Source organism: Tamandua tetradactyla, chromosome 6, assembly GCF_023851605.1.
Source record: "Tamandua tetradactyla isolate mTamTet1 chromosome 6, mTamTet1.pri, whole genome shotgun sequence".
Classification (NCBI taxonomy): Eukaryota; Metazoa; Chordata; class Mammalia; order Pilosa; family Myrmecophagidae; genus Tamandua; species Tamandua tetradactyla.
The window spans coordinates 42,292,230-42,313,108 of NC_135332.1; the positions used below are offsets into that span (position 1 = coordinate 42,292,230).

Genomic DNA, 20,879 nt, shown 5'->3' on the forward strand with positions numbered 1-20,879 from the left:
GGGTTCAATTGCCGGTGCCTGCCCATGTTAAAAAAAAGGTGAGTGATTAGGTATCAAAATCTGATTTGCCCACTGAGTGGTCTAGGGGGTGTCCATGGTCTGTTCCTCCAGAATCTGCTCAAAGGCACAGTACATCTAGGGTTTTGCATGTTTCTTACTAGCCTAAACTGGTATTATCCTTCCCTCTATTCCTCCTTCCCCAGTCCTACCTGCTGCACAGAAGCTGGGGTAGAGAAGGATGTGGAAGTTAAGCCATCATCTGGATAGCCCCTCAGGTTTTCTTCCTCCTTTCAGGTTCCATGGATTTAGAAATTAGGCCTGAAGTTCAGAGCTACTTGGCAGAGCAGAACTGCTTAGGGAAGGATCACGGAGACTTGCTCAAATGCATTAACTGTACGCTCATAGTCAGCTCTCAGTGGCTTGGGGATGAATAAAATATGAAACCAGAGAAGCTCCAAACTTTCCAAGGAACCAGCACATGCCTGGATGGAGGCTGGGTCCTGGCAGGCTTAGCCCATGTTTTCCCAACCCACCCCCAAGGCCAGCACCAAAACAGTCACACACATCAAAGTGGAGATGGCAAGTCTGTCCTGGCCAACTGGAGCCTGGGGATGATGCGAACATGCCAGTAGAATGAGCAAAAGGGGCACAGAATGGAAAAAGTCATCCTGAACAAATGAAGCAACTGGAATGGGGATTCTCCCCAAACTCAATTAAGCACACAGAGGGGTGGAATTGCAAGCTATCGAGCTACACTACATAAAACATATGTGGGGGAAAAATTGGGGAGGTCTGTGAAGCTTGGTGCTGGGGGATTCAGCCAGAAAGCTTAAGAATACCTCATGCAGTGGGCCTGCAGGTCCCTGGGGGGCAGTGGTGGGGTAGAATGAGGGGTGGGTAGGAAATTATCACCAAAAGTCAGAGGTTGGGCAGCTGTTTCTGGTATGGCTATTCCAAAAGGCCTCCTTCTGTTAAATTCAATCAGATTAGCTTGGCTTGGTCTTCTGGGCACAGCGTTTGCTTTTGCTTCTAAGAGCTGAGGCTTTGGATTCCTAAAGGGTCAGAGGGTCATTTCCAATTCATTTTCCGTGTACATGTGCGTCTTCCTCTGTTGCCAACCATCAAAGCTAGGGGTGGTCTGTATACCTCAGACCATCTTCTGAGAAGACAGAGGTACAGAGGCAGGGGCAGAGGGGGAAATTATGGATATTTAACCATCCATGACGGTGTTCAGTTCTGTTCAAATCTCATACTCACAGCAAGGTCAATGGTTAAAGGCAAATTCTCTGGCAGAGGAGGAGGGAACAGAGAGAAATCCTCCCCTTTGTTAACCATTTACCTGTGTTAATATCTTCAGAGAGGGGCCCTTGCTCCAGGGGTCCAACAGCCCTCCCCCAACCTTTTTTGTCCAGGTCTACTCATTTTCCACAGGAGTTTCTGCTTCCATGTTGGGGGCAACACCTGGAAAGGGGACTCTGAAGGGTCACCAGTGAGAGCACACTGGCACTTCCTCCCAGGGTTGACAGGAATCAGCGAATTTTGGTTCAAAGCAGACTTTGAAATGTGCAGAGGAACTTCCCAGCCCTAAGCTCCCATTACATAGACTCTGCCTTTGGCTGAGGCTTCCAGGAACCTTAGCTTAGAGAGAGAGAGAAGAAAGAAAGAAAGAAGGAAAGAAGGAAAGAAAGAGAAAGAGAAAGAGAAGAGAGAAAGAAAGAAAGAGAAAATCTGCCTAGAATCAGATTCAAGACCACCAGAAACTAACAAGTATGTCTTTTAAACACAATACTTATCCTCATTGCTCTTGCTGACTTTCATTTCCCATTCAGAGACCACAAAAACCCACCAAGTCATTCAACAAACATTAACTGAGGCTATTAATGGATCTTATCTCAGTGCTGGATGCTGGGTAGAGAGAAGGCTGCTGGTTAGAGGTAAAGAATAAGACTTGGTCCAAGGAACTGGAATTGGGTTAAGACACACTCATGACCTATGGATCGGGGGGAGCTGGAGGAACATCAGAGTTGGTCCTACCCCAGTGGCATGTAGAAGAGAATTAGCCATTGCTAGTTAAGGGAAAGGCAACAAACAACCTTTTCTAGGGCCAAGTGTCCAGTGAGCAGTTATAGAAGTTCAGAGAGACAGAATGTGTTCGACTGTGTGGTCAGAAAGTTTCACAGAGGAGGTGAGATTTGAGCTTAGTCTAAAAAGATGAACAGGTAGAGAGGAAGAGCAGTGGGCACCTTAAGGGAGCTAACCAATATGCCAGCATAACCAGGTTAGCAGGGATGTGCTGGAGAGGATGGGTTTGTTTTGATAGATGAATATGTCTCCATGCAAGTGGTGGTGGTAAATATGAAGAAGGGCTTATTGAGGACGGGAAGTGGGAGATCAGGAAAGGGAGGGTGGGGAAGACCTGTAAAAGACTTTAAATATCATGGCCAGGAGGCTGGGCTATAGTGTAGGTACTGGGCACTTTCTGAGTGGGGAAGTGGGACAAAACCAGAGCAGGCTCTGAATGAGTCTCCTTCTTCTACTGGGGATTCCTACCAGTTTGAATGAAGGATGGGAGTAATTGGTGTACCCTTTGTCAGGGCAGATGGACAGGACCTTAAAAATGGGAAACTTTCTTTTTCTTATTTTAATCCCGCATCTTAGAGTTGTTATCTTGGACAGTTCACTTCAAATCTATCATTTCCTCATGCGTATACTGGAGAGAGAGTAATGTCTACCTGGTGGTGTTGTTGTGATTAGAGGATCTTACAGAGCACAGAGTGAAGCCCCTTGGGAGGTGTTGTCCATTTTAATTGTTGAGTCATGAGCTGACATACACAAAGTGCTTAGCACAGAAGTACAGTGGCCAAGACATGAGAGGTTAGTAGGTCAACGTGAACTACATTTACTGGTTTCCCTCTTCTGTTTTGTTAGAGAGGAAGAAATTGCACCCTTGGAGGGAAAGGCACTTGCTGAGAGTCACCATCTTCCTAGTGTTTCTTGATGAGGATTTCCAAATCCTGCCAAAAAAGGGAAAACAAACACTCTTCCCAATGGCAGTAGCTGGGTGCTGGGAACTGAAGGACCCTCAAAACTGGCCTTTCCTTTCAGTGGAAAACAGCTAGGAATAGACAATCTGATGCTGAACTGACAGACAAGTAGGAATACCAGCGATATCACTCCTGCTATAGCCTACCACTGCCCAATAGTCTTACTGCAGCAGTTGTTTGCTTTCACCCTCAGCAGAGGCGCTTGTGGCTTGCCTGCCGGGGATGCATCTTGGCCCTGTGTCTTTTGGGGCCTACTGCCTTATCTACCCCCCACCCTCAGCAATTAGGACATCTGCAATAGGCAAGTCTGCAGTTATGTCTTCACACCCAGGAAGGACCATGTCCTGGGGGCTGGGGAACAATTCTGATTTCTGCTTGGTCCACCTCAATTTGGTGGGTCCCAGCAGGAAGCTAGGGATAGGAGCCAGAGAAGAACAGACCCTCAGTTTAGCATTGTTGTCTCCTCTAGGGCTTTAATCTCTTATTTTTCCCCACGGTGCCCAGCCCAGTGTGGAGGATGTAAGCAGATGCCAAAAGCTGCCTGCCTGCCTGACACAACTATAGAGAGAATGCTTGGGCCCACGGATGAGATCTGTGAGAGAAGACACCGAAAACAATTTGTAAAGGCACTGTAGAAGGAGGAAAACTGCAGGACCCATTTAGGTAAAGCAGAGGAAAGGACATGCTAAGTGGCTTGAATGACAGTGTTTGCAAGGAATCTAGTTATGGTAGAGAGGTAAGGGCAGTTTTAGGAGCAGCAGGCAATTAGGGATATTAACCAGAGAAACCCAGAGTCTTTGGTAAGAGAGCCAGCCCAAGCCAAAAGCCCTAGCTTCAGGAAGTGTAAAAGTCCAATTAGATGAATCATCCTCTTCATTCTTTGAATTGCCACATGAGGGCATCACTGAGAAGAGAGATATTCTTACTCTGGGGAGGCAAAAAGACTAACCCTTCCCAGGGTGTTTGGGGTAAATACCATTTCAACTCATATGAAGGTTACAGGAAGGGAATAGAAGACCCCATGGAAAGATCAAAGCAGCTTGGTTGTTGTATGGTGGCAGGGGGTGTGACCTTTGGCCCTGAGCAAGCCACCTCTTCAGCCTACAGGACCTCGGGATGTGCTTAAGATAGAAGAGAACGACTAATCCAGGATCTATAAAGAAGGCTCACCATTCATGGAGTCACTCTTTTAGAATTGGAAAATCTCAGGGTTGGGAAAGGGACCTTAGAGGTCCTACACACTTAAGTTTCACTTCTTCAGCCTCCCTGGGCTTCTGTTGTGAAGATGCCACGGTGACCTGGCTGCTATTTCCATGGCCTTGCAGACAATCAAGTCACCATGCACATCTCCCCTTGGGGCTGAACTGGGTAATATTCTCTGAGCTATAGATTTTTCATCTATGGGATGGGGAAAATCCTAGCATCTTCTGAATGGTCTGCAAAGTCCAATGTGGCCTACCGGTTTTTATGGTGATCAATAATAAATCAATTATCAGCTTTGAATATGGGAATGATCAGAGAGAAAAGATGTCTAAAAGCTCAGAAAACGAAGTTATTGTCCTGGAGCCTATAATTATCTTACCTGATCACATCGCACCTTGTGATGTGTGGCAAATCTGTCTGCTACAGAAAACACAGGCTTAACATGAAAATGTTCCCAGCAGTGGAGAAAGCAGGAGCTCCAAGGCCTGCTGGAAGAGCTAATCCTAGACAGCGGTAGGGGGGTGGGTGAGTGGGGGTAGGAGGCTGGCATACTGGTTTGTTTTGGGGTACACATGTGGTCAACTCCAGTAACAGTAGCTAGCATTTATTGACAGCTTAACTTCTATAGTCCTAAACTGAAAGATATCAGCATTAAAAACAACAACAACAACAGTGCTTTTAGTTCATCTTTTGCAAAACATAGGCAATCAACAGATATTTGTTAACTTACTGAAAGTTTCCTGTGACTAAAAACTGAGTGTAATGTTCAAAATGTGCTTTTTTTTAACATTTAAAATGTGCTTTAATGTTAAGAGGGAAAAAAGGTACAGCACTTTTAATAAATAAAGTAGTTTCTTTGGAAGGGCTTTAGTTGAAAATAATCCTAAAGCCTTCTCTACTAAGTAATTAATATACAAACAGGAAAATGCAAAGGATTTAGCAGAATAAGCTAGAGCATTGGTTTTTAAACTGTAGCTCACAATTCACAAATGTATTATGAAATCAGTTTAGAGGTCATGACTGCATTTTAAAAAAATGAAATAAAAGCAGAAGTACTAGAGTGCATTACCTATAATATTGTTCTGTGAAGGTTTTGTATATTTGGGTGAACTGAGTGGAAGTAAAACATATTTCTGACAGACGGTAAGAGGCAAAGATTGAGCCAGCAGCATGATCTCCAAGAGTACCTGCTTCTGGACTAGACAGAGGCTGTTAAGGTGATCTTAGACAGGAAAAGACGAAGCCTCTTCCCTACCTTTAAGACTGTGATTGTAAACAAGAATGAAACAGTGAGGACTGCAAGAATGACGAAGAGACCATCCCTTTTAACCATTAGAGCTGACTTGGTGAGCTCTTAAGAGTCAACAGCAGCAAAAAGAGGCTGCCTGCAACATGGATGCATCAAGAAAATTTTAAACAGCTGCTCAGGATCTGTGAATAAGGCCTGTGGCTTTTGTTATCAGATGTGAGAGAGTGAAAAAGAAAGCCAAGTTTTAGCTGAATGGTGAATGAAAGAGTTAAATTCTAAGGAGAAAATGTACTTAATTTGTACCCAGGTGTTTACTGAAGTTTTTTTTTGGTATCAGATTATATCTTTACCTAGACACTAAATGAGTAGAATAAGTACATGTTTTATTAATTTAAAATTTTTTATTTTTCAAGGAAAGGCAATATTGAAAGGAATGTCTGTTAAGCAGGAATTAGTCAAGTTATTTTGAAGAGGGTGACAGAGGGGTGGGGGCTGCGGGAGACAGCATTCCAGGGAAAAGGAAAAGTATGTGCAGAGGCCTGGCAGGCAGAGAGAGCACGTGTGCTTAGGGACCCTCCAGGGAGTTCAGCTTGGCTGAAGGCTGCACAGAGCAGCAAGAAATGGATCTGGAGAAAGGGGCAGCAGCTGATCCTGCAGGTCTTTGCACACACTGAGAAGGGGTGAACCCAGGAGAAGGAGCAGAGGTGGGAGGAGAGGGGTTCAGTTTTTAGATATGTGGAAATGTTGATAAGATGACTGGCTGGCGGGTTTTGGAAGGAGACCCAACCTGGAGATTATTTGGAAATCATCAACTTATGGACAGCATGGAAGCAGAGAAGATTGTCGTGTAGTGAGGGAGAAGAGAGGAGGGCCAGGATAGAACCTTGAGTAATACTCTTACTGGGCTGACAGAGAAGGAAATCCCAGAAAAAGGGATTAAGGAATCGCCACAGACAGAAGAAAAACCAGGAGAAGATGGCAAAATGGCAGCACAGGGAGTGCACTTCAAGAATGTGGGGAGTGGTTAGCAGAGTCAATGTTGAAGTAAACCAATGTTCAGTTATGACTTTGGGGAGAACAGTTATTGAGGCTAGGCAGGCTGGAGGAAGGGGCCGCTTCTCATCTGCTACAGGAGGAGCGGAAGACGGGTTTGGCTGCTGGACTTAGGATTTGGTGGCAGCGAGTCAAGAAATTCCTCATATGATGACCACCATATTCTGTCTGAGCCTGAGAGATGGTGGAGTAAGAGATTTAAAGAGAATGGGGAAATCTGAAATAGTATACATGAAGAAAGGACTGATTTCACAATGTGGGCTGAAGGCATGAACCAAACTAAACAGCAATAATAGAAAAAACACACACACAAAAAGTGAATACATTGTAGTGTCTGAAAATTAAGGCAAACTCTTAGTGGACCAGAGACCTGGGGTATTTCTAAGAGAATAACAAATGGGCGAGAAGCCACAGCAATAAACCAAGTGTGCAGCAGAACTACTGACACCTAGGCTGAACGTAGAATTCATTCCGTAAACAGTTACTGAGCATCTGCTAGTGCCAGACACCGTTCTAGGCACTGGTTTTTGCTGTAAAAGATGAGTGCAAACTGAAAAGGGGAGAAGGAGGGCAACTAGGAAAACACAGAGGATTGCCAGGGGTCAGTGGAGAGCAGAAACCATACATTTGTAGAGGCATTGCCAATCCGAACAATCGTGTTCAGCAAACTGAATGTAAGAGCAGAGAACATTGATTTGGGATTAGAGTTATGCTGAATTATCATGGGAGGGTACCGGGGCAAAAAGCATGAAGATATTATAGCAAGAAAACAATTCTGCCAGTTATATGAGAACTGGGCATGCAAGTCACATGTGATCTAATTAGACTAATTGGGCAGTAACTATCATGGAGGACAGAACTAACACCTTCTTCATAGGTTAACGATGTTTTAAAACAGACCTGCTCAAACTTTAATGTGCGTAAGGATCTTGTTAAAATGCAGATTCTGATTCAGAAGGGCTGCGTGAGCCTGAGAGCTGCATTTTTAACCAGCTCCCAGGTCATGATGGTAGCACTGGTCTGCAGACCAGTTTTTCAATAGAGATGATTTGAAAGGTTTTGCCTTATCTTTTGAGAGACCTGATTTGCTCTATGCTACAGCTTACCAGTAGAGTGCTGGAACTAGGTAACTATTACATTTTCAGAAATTCTGCTAGCCAATCAACATCATGTTGCTAGCTTGAAATTGGCCATAATGGCAATTTTTACACTATGGGAATCTGCAAATACTACTAATCATGGCTTTCCTTTGGAAAGCTGGATGTTAAACATTTACCAGCACACTACTAACTAAGCTTATATTATAGTGAGGTATACCATGTAATAGGCTTCAGTGTCAGGGGTCATGAGAGTAAGTTTTGAGTAGGCCTCTGAGCTTCATTCATACTTTGATAACGAGGCTGCAGTCCCAGATGCTACACCAAGTGAAGTGCTTGTGTAAAGTATTAAAGGAATTGATTTATCTCTGTTTCATCAGAGTACATAATGGAGGCAAACACTTAATGTCATCCTATCTGTTTGTCTTAGGGGGCCACCTAGAGAAATAGGGTTGCGGGAAGAGGGAGAGGGAATGAGAGGCTGCTACAGGCAAAGGATCTCTTGCTGGAAATTCTCTCCCATACAGCACTGTATTTCCCTGGATATTGCTGGGCCTTACACTGATTTTGACATGGCTGTGCCTCATTAGCTGCAGACTGTCCTTTCAAGGCCCTGAACTGCACTACTACTTTATCTGGAGTTGTAAAAATATGAAAAGTCATTCTCAACAAAGGTAGAAGGAAACAGGTTAGCTTCCATAATATTTGCTTTACTTACTGGTCTTTAAAATAGAAGCAAAGTTTTAAAATTAAAACATATATATAATATGGTCAAAGACAATGAAATGAATCCCTTTTGGTGACAGTTTGGGGAGCAAAATAAAATCCGTCTGCTCAAAAAAGGGACTCTCCTATTTTCTGTCCTGTGGGCCATGCGGTTTTAATTTCCTCCCTTTTTTACTCTCTATTTCATGTACCAGCCTAAGGCCACAAAGACTCTCCTGAATCCCTCAGCTGTCTGCCAGATGAATCGTTGCCAGTTTTGATCAGGTTACTAATTCTCTATGCCAGGCTGAAGTTCCACAACTTCAAATCTGTTTGCTGGATGGAGCCAAGATGCTCCAATGGGCTTCTGGGGAAGGTAGCTGAGGTAGAGAGCTGCTCCAGTAGTTCCTCTAGCCCTTGGAAGAGGGAAGTTCCTGAAGAGTGAGTCTACTAGTGACATCAACCTCTGATTTGGATGAGCTGAGGCTCCAGAAATGCAGGGCAGATGGCCTGAGAAATGCAGGAGAAAGGCTGTCCTCTAAGTAAGGTTTAGAAAGGCCAGCTTCCAAAGAAAATAGGATTAAAGCCCCTGAAATGGCAGAGCTGCTCCTCATCTCTGAACTCAGATAAGAAAACAATGGTATGATGACATATTATCCACAAGCTGACCAGTGCCACAACTGGGGTAAAGTGGTAGCATGCATGTGTTTGTGCATGTATGTGTGTGAAGGTGTGGGACATGGCTTGCTATATATTCCAAGTTCTTCATCTCCCTTCTTTCAATGGTAGAAAAGGCTGTTGCAGAGGACTAGTCCTCAGAGATGGTTGTCTCCTATGGCATAAGGAGCTTCTCTATCTCTAGCCGATCTCCCTCTCTCCCTCCCTTGCATTCATCCATTCCATTCTGTTTATTTGCCAATTATTACACAAGCACTATGGGGAGGCCACCAAGCTAATACCGTGAAAATGGAGACAAGTAGGATATGTCTCTAACTTCTTAGTGTAAGAGCACAGGGACTGGCATGTGGGTAAGGAAGAAGATGAGGGAAAGCTTAACTGCTAAACCCAAATATCTAAAAGAACTGGAGGATTCACAGGAAAATGAGACTGTGTGGTAAAGTCAGGCATTTCAAGTCCTGCCAAAATGCTTCAACTTGCTAAACCCTGCTGATCTTGATTCCTCCCCTAAGATTCTAAGTTTCTCCACGTTGAGATCCTCTTTCTAGGTAGGTATTTGGAGCAAGGATGGAACAGTTTTCAGTGAATTAGGAGTCTTGAGAGGACTCAGGTAATGAGAGAGGGAAGGCCTGCAGCCAAGGTTTGATTGACCCAATAAAGTTACCATTGACCTCAGAAGGCTGTGAAGAGGCCCGTTGGGGCAGTCTTTCTCAGGCACAGAAGCCAGGATGGAGCAGCCACTAACAGCATGAATATCTAGAATGAAGAAGTGATTTGAAAAAAAGGAGAGGCAGACTGAGTTGTAGTTGTGTGGAGATAGAAGGATTATGGTTTTTCCTGAGTGCAAACTTACATGTGTGCATGTGTGTGCATGTATGTGTATATGTACTTGCCTAGGGCAGGGTTCACTCATCATCTAGGGATGTCTTCTCTTGCTCTATGGATAGAGGGACCACTTCTTAGCCCCAGTCGCTGGATTATCTCAGAGGCAAGAATGTAAGCGCAAAAGGCAGCATAAAGAAAGGCTGTCTGGGGGTCTTAAACCACCCTGCCTGCTTTATGCTTGCTCTCTCCAAGGCTGGGGGGCCCCATTGCTTGATGCCAATCTGTAAAGACACAAGCAGTCCAGAAAAAAAGTGTGTTGCCAGCACCTCAGTTCTCTGGTGCCTAAGGGCTGTTGGAAAACTTGGGGGCTGCAAGTTATCCCTTCCCCTGGAGAAAGTATCCTTCTGGGAGCCACTTACATAATTAAAATTGTATTTATCACAGTATTTTTGTATGTGTTACTCCATCTAGGTGAGGTCAGTTCCACTGGGAACTCCCCTTTTCATGGGGTTTCCCAACACCAGAGCTTCCAAAATGGAGAGCAAGCAGACTGCTAACCAAACAAATGGTTAAAACAATCACGTACCCTCTCCCTGCCAAAGAAGCTCTATATTAGCAGGTGCCAGTCATAACCAAGTCAGGGTAAATGTCTGATGCCAGCCTTTACCTGTTCCGGATCCCACAACGTCCCGGCTGGGCGACTCGGCCATGGCATCAGCAAGCCGCTCCCGGAGGCCCTCCTCGGTGTGCTCCATGGAGGACATGTGCCTCAGTCCAAAGCCCTCAGGCCAGCTCCCACACACCTCCAGCAGGGTCACGCTGCGGTCAAAGGTACCTGTGGCACACACGGAACATCTGGCATTGAGTCCATGCCTATAGTGGCCAGGCCATTCCTCATTCATTTTGTCTTCCCCACTGCCAATTCCCTTGCTCAGAGCCTATCTATCTTATCCTATCATCTATCTATCATCTATCTATCTATCTATCTATCTATCTATCTATCTATCTATCTATCTATCTATCTATCATCTATCTATCTATCTATCTATCTATCTATCTATCTATCTATCTATCTATCTAATCTATCTATTTTACATGGGCAGGCACCGGGAATCGAACCTGGGTCTCCGGCATGACAGGCAAGAACTCTGCCACTGAGCCTTGGTGGCCCACCCTCAGGGCCCATTTCAATCCTCTGTGGCATGAATGAATAGGAGAACATCAAGCAGCATGTATATGCAGCACAGAATAAACAGCTCAAGCCACTGGATCAGGAAGTATAGAGCTTATGAAGGCTCCTCCAGCTCACTGTGGCCAGTGGTGTGCTGAGGGGCTCTCAGATTCTCTGGAGTCCTCAGGGACTGCTTCAGGAACTGGGATATGGGCAGGGAACCTCCTCCCCAGATTCAACCAAAACATCTCCGTTTTTCTCTGTTTACTGCAACAGGGCTTCAACTAAAATTTCACTTAAATAAAATGGTAAATTCCTTAAACTAGGCAAAAAAAAAAAAAAGAAAAAAAGAATGCTTTCTAAACCACGATATTCTATAACCTATATCCAACTTCCTTATTTTACAGCTGAAATTCAGAGAAGTTATGGCTCAAGATCAAACAGCAAGTTTGTGGCAGACTTGGTCCAAGAACTCAGATTTCCTGATTCCAGTCTAGAGCTTGTTCTACTCTATACCATACAGTCTCCCAGCTGCTGAAGGATTTGTGAACAACTGGGGCACCATTTTGGAGATGACAGCAATACAGCTGGGTGATAGCAAGGATCTTTCCTTAGTCCAAAGCTACACCCCAATTCCAAAAAGTACATGGTGTTCTGCTGAATGCTGAGATTAGATTTTGCATGCAAGATCACTTCAAATCCAAATTTAAATTACTCTACTTTATTATACAGAAAGCAAATCTTCTGTGAAAGCCTTGGAAGGAGATTACAGTCATGCTCTGTTGCTTTAAGCACATACCATTTCCCCAGCGATTAGGTAACCAAATCCACCTCATTTACAGGGCTTGATTCCAGCCAGCACTGAGAAGATGGGGGAAAATGCAAATGCCAGTGTTTTCTAAAGTTAAAAGTACACAAAACGCGCACTCTTTATCAGGCCTTGCTTCTCCTCTTTGATCAGCCGTCAGAAACTATCTTCCCCAGCAGTCAGGGCTGGGCAGCATCAGCACACACTCTCTGCCAATGACAGGTGGTAATAGAGAGGGTGCGAGCCCCAGCCCCGGCAGGCGGCCCTGCCTCTGATAATCACCAAAGCACTGAGGTGATAACCGTTAGTAAACACTCCGACAGCCAGTGACTCCATACATCAGCAAAGAGGGCCAGATAATCCTGAACTCTCCTGACCAGACAAAGGCCTTTGGTCAGCCTACTGGGATTTATATGTATGGCAAGGGTCACTACTGGCTCCTGAATTTCATCAGCCAAGCTTGGTTTTGATTTATCACTTCCCTAATTGTAGGGTAGATTCCTGGCACTACTGGGAGAATGAGCATCATCTATAAATGCATCTCTCCAATAAGAACCCCACCTTGTGAGTAGGGTGTTTGGGAACAGCCTGTCAGATGGGACCCAGAGAAAGGGATGCTGCCATATACCATCTTCTCTCTCCACAAGGGAAGGTCAGGATGTGGGCCTGGGTGGCTAGCCGTTGGGCAGTGGGGTGAGGTGATCTGAATGTCAGCCGGTCCTCCAAGGGCCTGAACTGTGCTAGAGTCATATGCCAGCAGTGCCAAGCCCAGAGCCAAACCATGACCAATATTTGCAACAATTCAAAGGTGCCCAGCTCCCATAGGACACACAGGGACTGATGACATAAACTAAGTTTTGACTCTACTTTCCAATCACTGAGTGATGTCAGGCAAGTCCCTCTATCTCATTTTTCCATCTCTGAAGTGGAAAATAACTAATAACTCCTTGCCCTGTCTCAAAGGAGTGAAGAGATTAATCAAGGTTCCTACCAGGAGTCTGTGCTTTCCTCTAGGGCTGCACCAGTCTTATTTGACAAGATTAAGAGCTACCACATCATTTTGTTCAGAAGAGTCTGCCTGGGACATTTCTGCTTAGAGGGGAAATTACAATAAAGCATGGGTATTCCTGCTCCCTGTACACTTAGGGCTGAGAAGAGCAGAGATGGCTCAGAGCCTGGGAAAAGGAAGGGAATGACCATTTGTTTTCTCACTTCACAAGAGCAGAGTGCCTCCTGAAAGGCGCTCAATCAGTGTTAGTACACACTGAGTTTAGAGGTCAGGGCAGGTAAGATGGTAGCAGGGTCAGGAAGAGTAATCAGGAAGAAGCCAAATCAGGAAGAAAACAAAACAAAAATTAAAAAAAAAATTTACAGCAAGAAGAGTTCAGGTAAAGCCTGTCTCATGACAGATGGTAAAGACCACAGGATTAGATAATATTTGAAGGGATAAATCAACAGTATATAGGAAAAAAGAATCACAAGCTAGAGTTATAATAGAGAACGGAAAAATACATTAATTTAAATATTGGTTTGAATATTTATTGGCTGTACTACTAGAGGCAGGTAATTTTACTTTTTTGAGCCTCTGATTTTTCATTCATAAAAGTGGAAAAACAGTACAACCTTCTAGGCTGTTGTGAAGATTACATTCAATAAATGTAAAAGTACCTGGCACATGGTGAGTACTCAGCACATATGGGTGCGCTCAATATATGTTAATAACAAATAATAACTTTCTACCAACTGAAAACATCATTATAAATTTTCACTGCCACTGTGATCTGAGAAGTAGTAGAAGTATTACTACCCTAATCTACGGAGGAGGGGTGAAGTTCAGAGAGGTTAAATGACATGTTCAGAGTCTGTATGTGAGCGATTTAGAATGCAGTCTCCTAATTCTTAGTTTGGAGTTCATTCTACAGCTCATACACTGCTTCCCTTAGCAGCTTCTGCAGTGGAGAACTATTATATGTGGAAATCATGTCTTTCATAGATTGTTTTGAGAACCTCTGTCTCTTTCAACCAATGCCTTTTAAAAGTCTCTCCTGCTTTCAATCATCCACGTTCCTTGGAGCACCATGGTAATGCCAAGGGGTCACCCTATCTATTGGATGGCATACAGGAGAAAAAAACTTGATGGAAGATATATTCTCTGTTAGCATGCACACTGCTAGGAGGTTGTGAATAGGGAAAGGGTAGATATAGAAGGAGTGCAGCAAAGGAAGAAATGATAGTTTCTGCTGTTCTGAGAAGTCACAGGATACAATCGGTGGGTCTGCTTATCTTGCTAGACGGAGTCCCAGCAGAGGTGCTGCAATACCCCCTTCCCTTTCAATCCTGTCAGACCAGATGAAGATAGTAAAGGCGTTCACAGAGTCCACTAGGCCTGTGGAGAGGAGGGCTGCAGGTGTGTATGTGTCAGCAGGGGCTGGGGCTAAGAGGCCAAGTCCTTGGAGGGTGAGGCCACCTCTGGGCTCTTAAGCAACTGGCTTTTTGTCTGCATATCTTGTCAGCATTGATGGCATAGCTATCATTCATCTGGCCAGCTCAGAGATGCTCCATCAGATGGCTGGCCCTTTGAGTCCCATTAAAGAGGAAAGGGTCGGTTTCAAGGGGGAGAAGATGCTCACTTGGTACAGGCTATTTGTAAAGCACAAAATACATGTACTTAGTCACAAAGATCTTTTGCCAAAGCAATGCTCTGCTGTTTACAAAGCTCTCTTGTTTACTATTTCAGTTAACTCACAAACTCATCAAATATTGATTAGTGTCCACTATGATAAGAATCAAGCACAACGCGGAGGTACAAGGATACAAAGTGAGCTAAAAAAAAAAAAAAAAAGGAGTTCATTATCCTTCACAAAACTCTGGGAAGTAGCAATCATCACCGTTTTTACAAATTTGCATTTTACTGTGTCTGAGAGAGATGAGATAACTTAAGGAAACTGATTCTAAATGTATCAGTCTTCCTCCTGCTTCCCAGGAATCTTTCCTTCACGGGTGTCTTCTATTCTGTGATTCTCTGAATACAACCATTTTCCAAGATTCAGTTCAAGTCTCACCTGCTCAATAAAACTGGGAGTGACTATCGAGGATATAATGAGCATTCTTCCATAAACCCTTATTGTATAAAATGTTCTTTACTTTTTGGGAGGAAAGTGGTGAAAGCTATGAACTTACACAAAAATGTGTGCTTGCACACTCAAAATTTTGCAAGCAACTTCATTGTGTTTAGGGATGCCTCTGGAGCCCATCCTTGGATATGAGGTTAATTAGATTATTGCCTTACTCCATTCTACCTTGTATTGTTCTCATGACCTGTTTTTCCGATTAGTTTAGGAACCCCTTGAGTGCGTGAATTCCCCCATACTAATAAGCACTGGACTCTGTACACCTGCTTACTTAAAATGTGGGTTTACTGACAGTCACTTCAGAGTCAACACCCCTTGGGTGAGGTGCAGAGTCTAACCATCTAGAGCTAGGGTCAGTACAGATGGAGGCAGATAGAAAAGGAATTAAAATTAAGAAGGAAAAAGATAGTAAATGAGAAGAAAATGATGTTATAATTTCACTCTATTGTCTTATCTGGCACCTATTTTAGATATAGAGATTTTGTGAAATAGAAAGAACAAAACAATCTGCTTGGATGGCCTACAGAGCTAGTTTCAGAGAGGTGAGTTTCCTGTATCCTGCTTCCAGGCCTGGCATCCTGAGTTACACTTTTTCCCCAGAGGAGAAATGGGTCGGGTTCTTGGGTTTCAGAAACCCATTAAAGGCATGCTGTGACAGCTGGTGAGCTGGCAGCTCCTGGGGGGACTAGGTGAGCACATGCTCTGCCTTTTGTACACCACTGCTAGGGGCCAAGGAGGTGGAGGTGGCAGGGGGAGGAGGGAGGCGTCTCTAAATTGATAGCATCTAATTGCACCCTTGCTATTTATGAGACTGTGGCACAGCCTCTACTTTGCATCAATTAGATTCAACCCAGGGTTTGGTCTTTATCGAGAGCCTGTTGATCAGATTTCTGGGGAGACCAGGTACCAAAAGCAAAACCTGCCATGAAACAATGCTTCTCAAGACTTAAGTCCTTCTGGGTATATGATGTCCATTATAGCTAAGAAACAATCCTAATCATAATGAAGGCAAACACTGGAGTGTCTCCTTGCCTACCCTCCAAACCAGCTCACCAAGATGAGTTTAAAACTGGTGTGGTAGGGAAGAATTCCTTGCTCTACACTACAGGTCGATTCCCACCAGCACAGGCTGAGGACTATGTTTAGTTGGTCAATATGTCAATACACACTATGTCATGAATTACAGAGGTTTGTTCACTGAGGGAGAGCAGGTAGAGTGAAAAATAAGGATCTTGTCTTTCCCTCTCAATCCCTTTGGAGTGGTTCCCAAGATAACCATAATCTCCCATCCACCAATGTGTACACAGCAAAAGGGGTACTGACTCCAGCAATCTTTTGACTGAGCTGTCTACTGCTCTCCAAACTTATGATAATCAGCTTAGCATTTGTTCCATAGTCACCCATTCGTCTGTGGGATTTAGATTTGGGGTTAAGTCACTTTTAAAGGATCTTCTATTCCAGTTAGGGATTGAAATGAACAAGGAGAAAGGAAAAACACCAGCAAACAAAGAAAGGTTTCAGATAATGTTGGAAAGCTAGGAGATGCCAGGTGTGGTAAGGAAGTGCACATCTGTTCTCACAGGCCCACAGGGCCACTAATGAGAAGAAACTATTCACTGGTCAGACAGTCCATGACCAGTTTGCCATGTGTGACCAACTTACCAAATCTTCCTGTGCCAGAGAAGAGGAATTTCTTTGCAATTTAACATAGAATAATAGTTTTGACAATGAGACTGCTTTCACAATTCCAATATACTAATCATAATGCACACTTTAAAAATGAAAATAGAGATAACAAATCATGACATCTAGGTTATAATTGAGATTCTCCTATTAACTTTTGGGGTGACCCTGGGTAAGTCACTAATCCCTTCTGGGTCTTAATTTCCCCATTTGCCACATGGTGATAAATGAATGAATACCACTGAAGGCTTTCACATTGGCACTAACAGTTTCAATGTAATTAACAATAACATACTAACAGAGTAGTGGTCACTATGTGAAATGATGCTTTAGGTATCTGCTTTAGGTATGCCTAGCATAAAAGCTACCAAAGTTAATTTTCTATGAACCAGATAACAACATACTTGAACAGACATACCAGAAGAGTCTATTTTTCTGGCCTAATTAAAGGCGTATGGTAATCAGAAGACCTGAGTTTAAATGCCATCTCTATTACTTTCTCACTGTATGACTTCAGGAAGTCATTTAACTTCTTTAGACCTTGTTTTCCTTACCTATTGTAGTGGGTTAATGGTATCCCCCCACAAAAGATCTGTAAACCTAGAACCTCAGAAAATGTGACTATTTGAAAATAGATGTAAGTAGAGATCTTGAAATAAGATCATTATGGATTTAGGTTAGACCTAAATCTAATGACCCATATCTTTATAAAAGAAAGGAGAGTGGGATCAAAGACACTGAGACACCAGGGGAAGAAGGCCATGTGAAGATGGAGGCAGAGCTTGGATGCTGCCACAAACCAAGGAACACCAGGAGTGAACAGCAACTGCAAGAGGCAAGGTAGGATTTGGAGAATCTTTGGACACTTGGCCCAGCTAACACTTTGATTTTAGACTATTGGCTTCCAGAACTGTGAGTGAATAAAGTTTGTTGTTTTAAGTTACCAACTTGTTAGTAATTTGATATGTTGGCTATAGGAAACTCATATGCCTCTAAAACAGAGAAGGGAGTATTTGCTTTCCAGGGCTGTTGAGCATCAGATCAGATAGTATATGAAAGTGTTTATTAAAACTGCACAGGGTCATTTGAACATGGAGAAATATCTCAGGACTCTGAGAGCAGTTTTTCTTAAGGGCGGTGGGATTCTGTGAACGGCTCGGAAAGTGAAGAAAGTGAAGAGGAAACCTCTGATCCAAAAGACAAGCAGACAGAGGAATAATAATGAGGTGGGTAATGGCCCCACCAACTCCTAGAAATAGATACCGCCTAGCTTGAGCTCCTCCATCATTAAACGAATTGATTTGTGTCAATTATATTTCAAGGGTTGTTGATGGGGAGTCAAAGCATATGAGTATCTGTACCCTACTTTTGTGAGGATGCTTGCAGATGACACAGACAGTAGGGGAAGTGGTCTCTTGGCTCTGATGAAGGCTTGGTCCCTTATATCTCCAGGATCTCCCTGATGTCTGAGTGTGGGGATCACATATTCCAGTTCCTTAAATTCTTTTATAAACAGAATCATATTTAACACAAGTAAGGAGGAAATGTGGCAGACTGTGTTGCTGATGAGAATATTACTTGCATAAGCTATCTGAAGGGCAATTTGGCAATATGTATTAAGAACCTTTTAAAAACACTCCCAATGATTGACTTAGGGATACCACTTGCAAAATCTAGCCAAAATAAATAATCTAAGATTCCAACAAGACTTTATGTATAAAGTCATTCACAGCCACTTAACATAGCCTTACAATAAGGGTGTTAAGTAAACCATACTTTATTCTCGCAGTAGAATATTAGGTAGTCAAGAAAAATGATGCTTATAATGGGGAAAATTCTTTGATATAATGTTAAGTAAAAAATGCAAGTATAACTGAATAGTATAAAAGAAGCACAGAGAAACTTTGTAAGCAATTCTTGACAAAATGTTAACCAGACTGCCTCTGGTTGCTGGGTTATGAGGGAGACTCTTTTCTTTTACTTTATTTCTTTTTATATGTTTCTTATAGCTTTTATAATTAGTTAAAAAAAATTAAGGAAAAAGATAAAGTTGACAGAGCAAAAAATGCCCTGTGACAGAAGCACTTGTGAAGGGACCAGGAGGGCACAAAAAAGGAGGGTCTGCCCTTGTTGAGGGGCCTCCTGGGTCATGCCCTGTGCTCAATCTCGACTCAGCTGGGGGCAGGCAAGCCTGCAGCAACAGGGCTTATGTTTAACTCTTCTCCCAGTGGCCATGGCTGCCTGCACGCAATGTTGACTCATCTCTGTGTACATACAACATATTTCTTTTTAATTTCTATCAGGAATGTGCATCAACTTGTGTGCAAAAACAATTTCACCTCTGTACAAATTTTATCCATCAGATCAAATAAGGCTAAAAGAGCAACTCTGGGAAAAGTTGCTATTTAAAACAATTCCCTTTACCTGTCACCTTCATTCCTCCCCCCTCCCCCAACTATCTCTTGGATAAAGGAGACACAGCTTCCTAGGAGGCACCCTTTCATGTTTGTCAAGGAATGTCTGAGCCCTTCACACATCATTATGAGGTCATTGAGCAGGGCTCCTGCAGTTTGCTGTGAACCCGAGATCAGTCATCACTGCAGGTCCCAATAAGGAGAATTTCAACTGGCTCTACATTCAGCCCAGACCGGGAGGTGCCTTGGAGAACAAGAGCTTTCCAAGTTAGACTGAACTGGCATTTCCCAGACAGGAGTCCCAGAGGCCCTGTTGTCCTCTGCTTTAAACCTGGCACAATCATGATTTCTACCCTTCTGAGTGGGAAGTGCATGTAATTCTAGCATGCAATAAAAATATTTCCTTCAAGATTCTCTGGCCTCCTTCTGAGGCAGCAGAGAAAGTTTACACCAGTATGTTTACACAGAAGTCTGTTAGAATACACTGCAAGACAAACTGTGTTCCCGGAAACCTAACTCCTTGAGTGGAAAAACTTCATGGAACTGTATCTCTCAAAACAGCAAGCACATAAACGGAGTTTAACAAGACAGTCAATTCCAAATAATTTTGTACTCAGATCAGGAAAAGTAAGAGGATTAACATTTGTTGAGTGTGTATTTTGTGCCAGGTATGGCTAGCCACTTTACACACACTACCTATTTAAATCATCCCAACAACTCTATGAGTTGATGCTCTGATGCCCATTTTACATATCAAGAAACTGAAGCAGAGAGAAGTAAAATGTTGGTCCTACATATTAATATTAAGAGTACAGTCAGGATTCACACCTCATTTTATCTGGTTCCAAAGCCTACAGTTTCTCCACTAAAACCCAATACTAAATTTTGATTTTGAAAATATGGCTACAGTACCATACGGAGGTTTTCAGCTCAGTCTTCCTACTCTGGAATATTAAAGTGGTATTTGTAGTAGAGAGGAGGGAGCACCAACCCAACTAAAATCCTATATTCACCTTGAAAATATTTTCGTGCTCCACAAATAAGTCAAACATGAGGCCCTCAATTGAGGAGAACTTTGAAGTCTGAAACCTGGGGCCAAGAAGTCCTCTGTTTTTATTATCAAAGAAGATGTTTCTAAAACTATCAGACATGACTAGATTTCAGATGTGAAACTCAATATACACACAGACATACATGCCTTGTCTTTCTGGATTATTTTTTACCTTTTACTCTCCTCACTGAGGATCTGCATTTTCTGAGTGAGACTCTGTGCTTTCCCAACTAGCAGAGATGTCTAGAAGCTCAACTTTGCAGGCCGGTGGCCTCAGGAAGGAATTTCAAAAGTGAGGGAGGGGTGCTGGTGGGCAAATTGGCTCCTATTACTGTTACAGGGCTCCTTTAAGCCCTGGAGGTAGTAACTCTGAGAAAGGGAAGGAAGGAACCCACTCTACACTGAAGGAAGGTTCTGTCTGTGCCTGTGGATACTGGAGTAGATTGGTGTGAAGTCCAGTCTATATGTGGTTTTGTCATTTTGCTCATCACCTAACTTCCTGGGCTTCAAAATGATTGGGTAATAGGCATTTCTACTTGTAGTGTGTGGTCAGCCTTCCATTTCTCTTTGCCATCAAAATCCATCAGTTCTCACTCTAGGGGACAAATCTATAACAGATTTTCAGCTACAGGTGTTGTGGGATGAAGACCTGTACATGTCCTGCCATTCTGACATGGGGTGTTGGTATAAATCAGAATCTCTGCTTTCTAGGTCCTTACAATGAAGTTATTGAACAAAGACTTGGTTCCCAGGGCCCAAACAAAGCA

General features: G+C 43.3%; 1 protein-coding gene and 1 long non-coding RNA gene across 18 annotated transcripts in view; one reads left to right on the forward strand and one right to left on the reverse strand.

Annotated features, from left to right (window-relative positions):
* The window catches only part of BCAS3 (BCAS3 microtubule associated cell migration factor), a 726,008-nt gene that overhangs the window by 13,415 nt on the left and 691,714 nt on the right, over positions 1-20,879 (reverse strand). For all 17 annotated transcript variants that reach the window (XM_077165018.1, XM_077165019.1, XM_077165016.1 and 14 more), the window contains one exon: positions 10,522-10,689. In XM_077165018.1, coding sequence (XP_077021133.1) covers positions 10,522-10,689 — 168 coding nt within the window. The remainder of the gene's footprint in view (positions 1-10,521; positions 10,690-20,879) is intronic.
* LOC143687753 (uncharacterized) lies at positions 891-15,675 on the forward strand. The gene is made up of 3 exons (XR_013177677.1): positions 891-2,874; positions 3,514-3,707; positions 11,433-15,675. It is a non-coding gene; the product is annotated as an uncharacterized LOC143687753 (long non-coding RNA).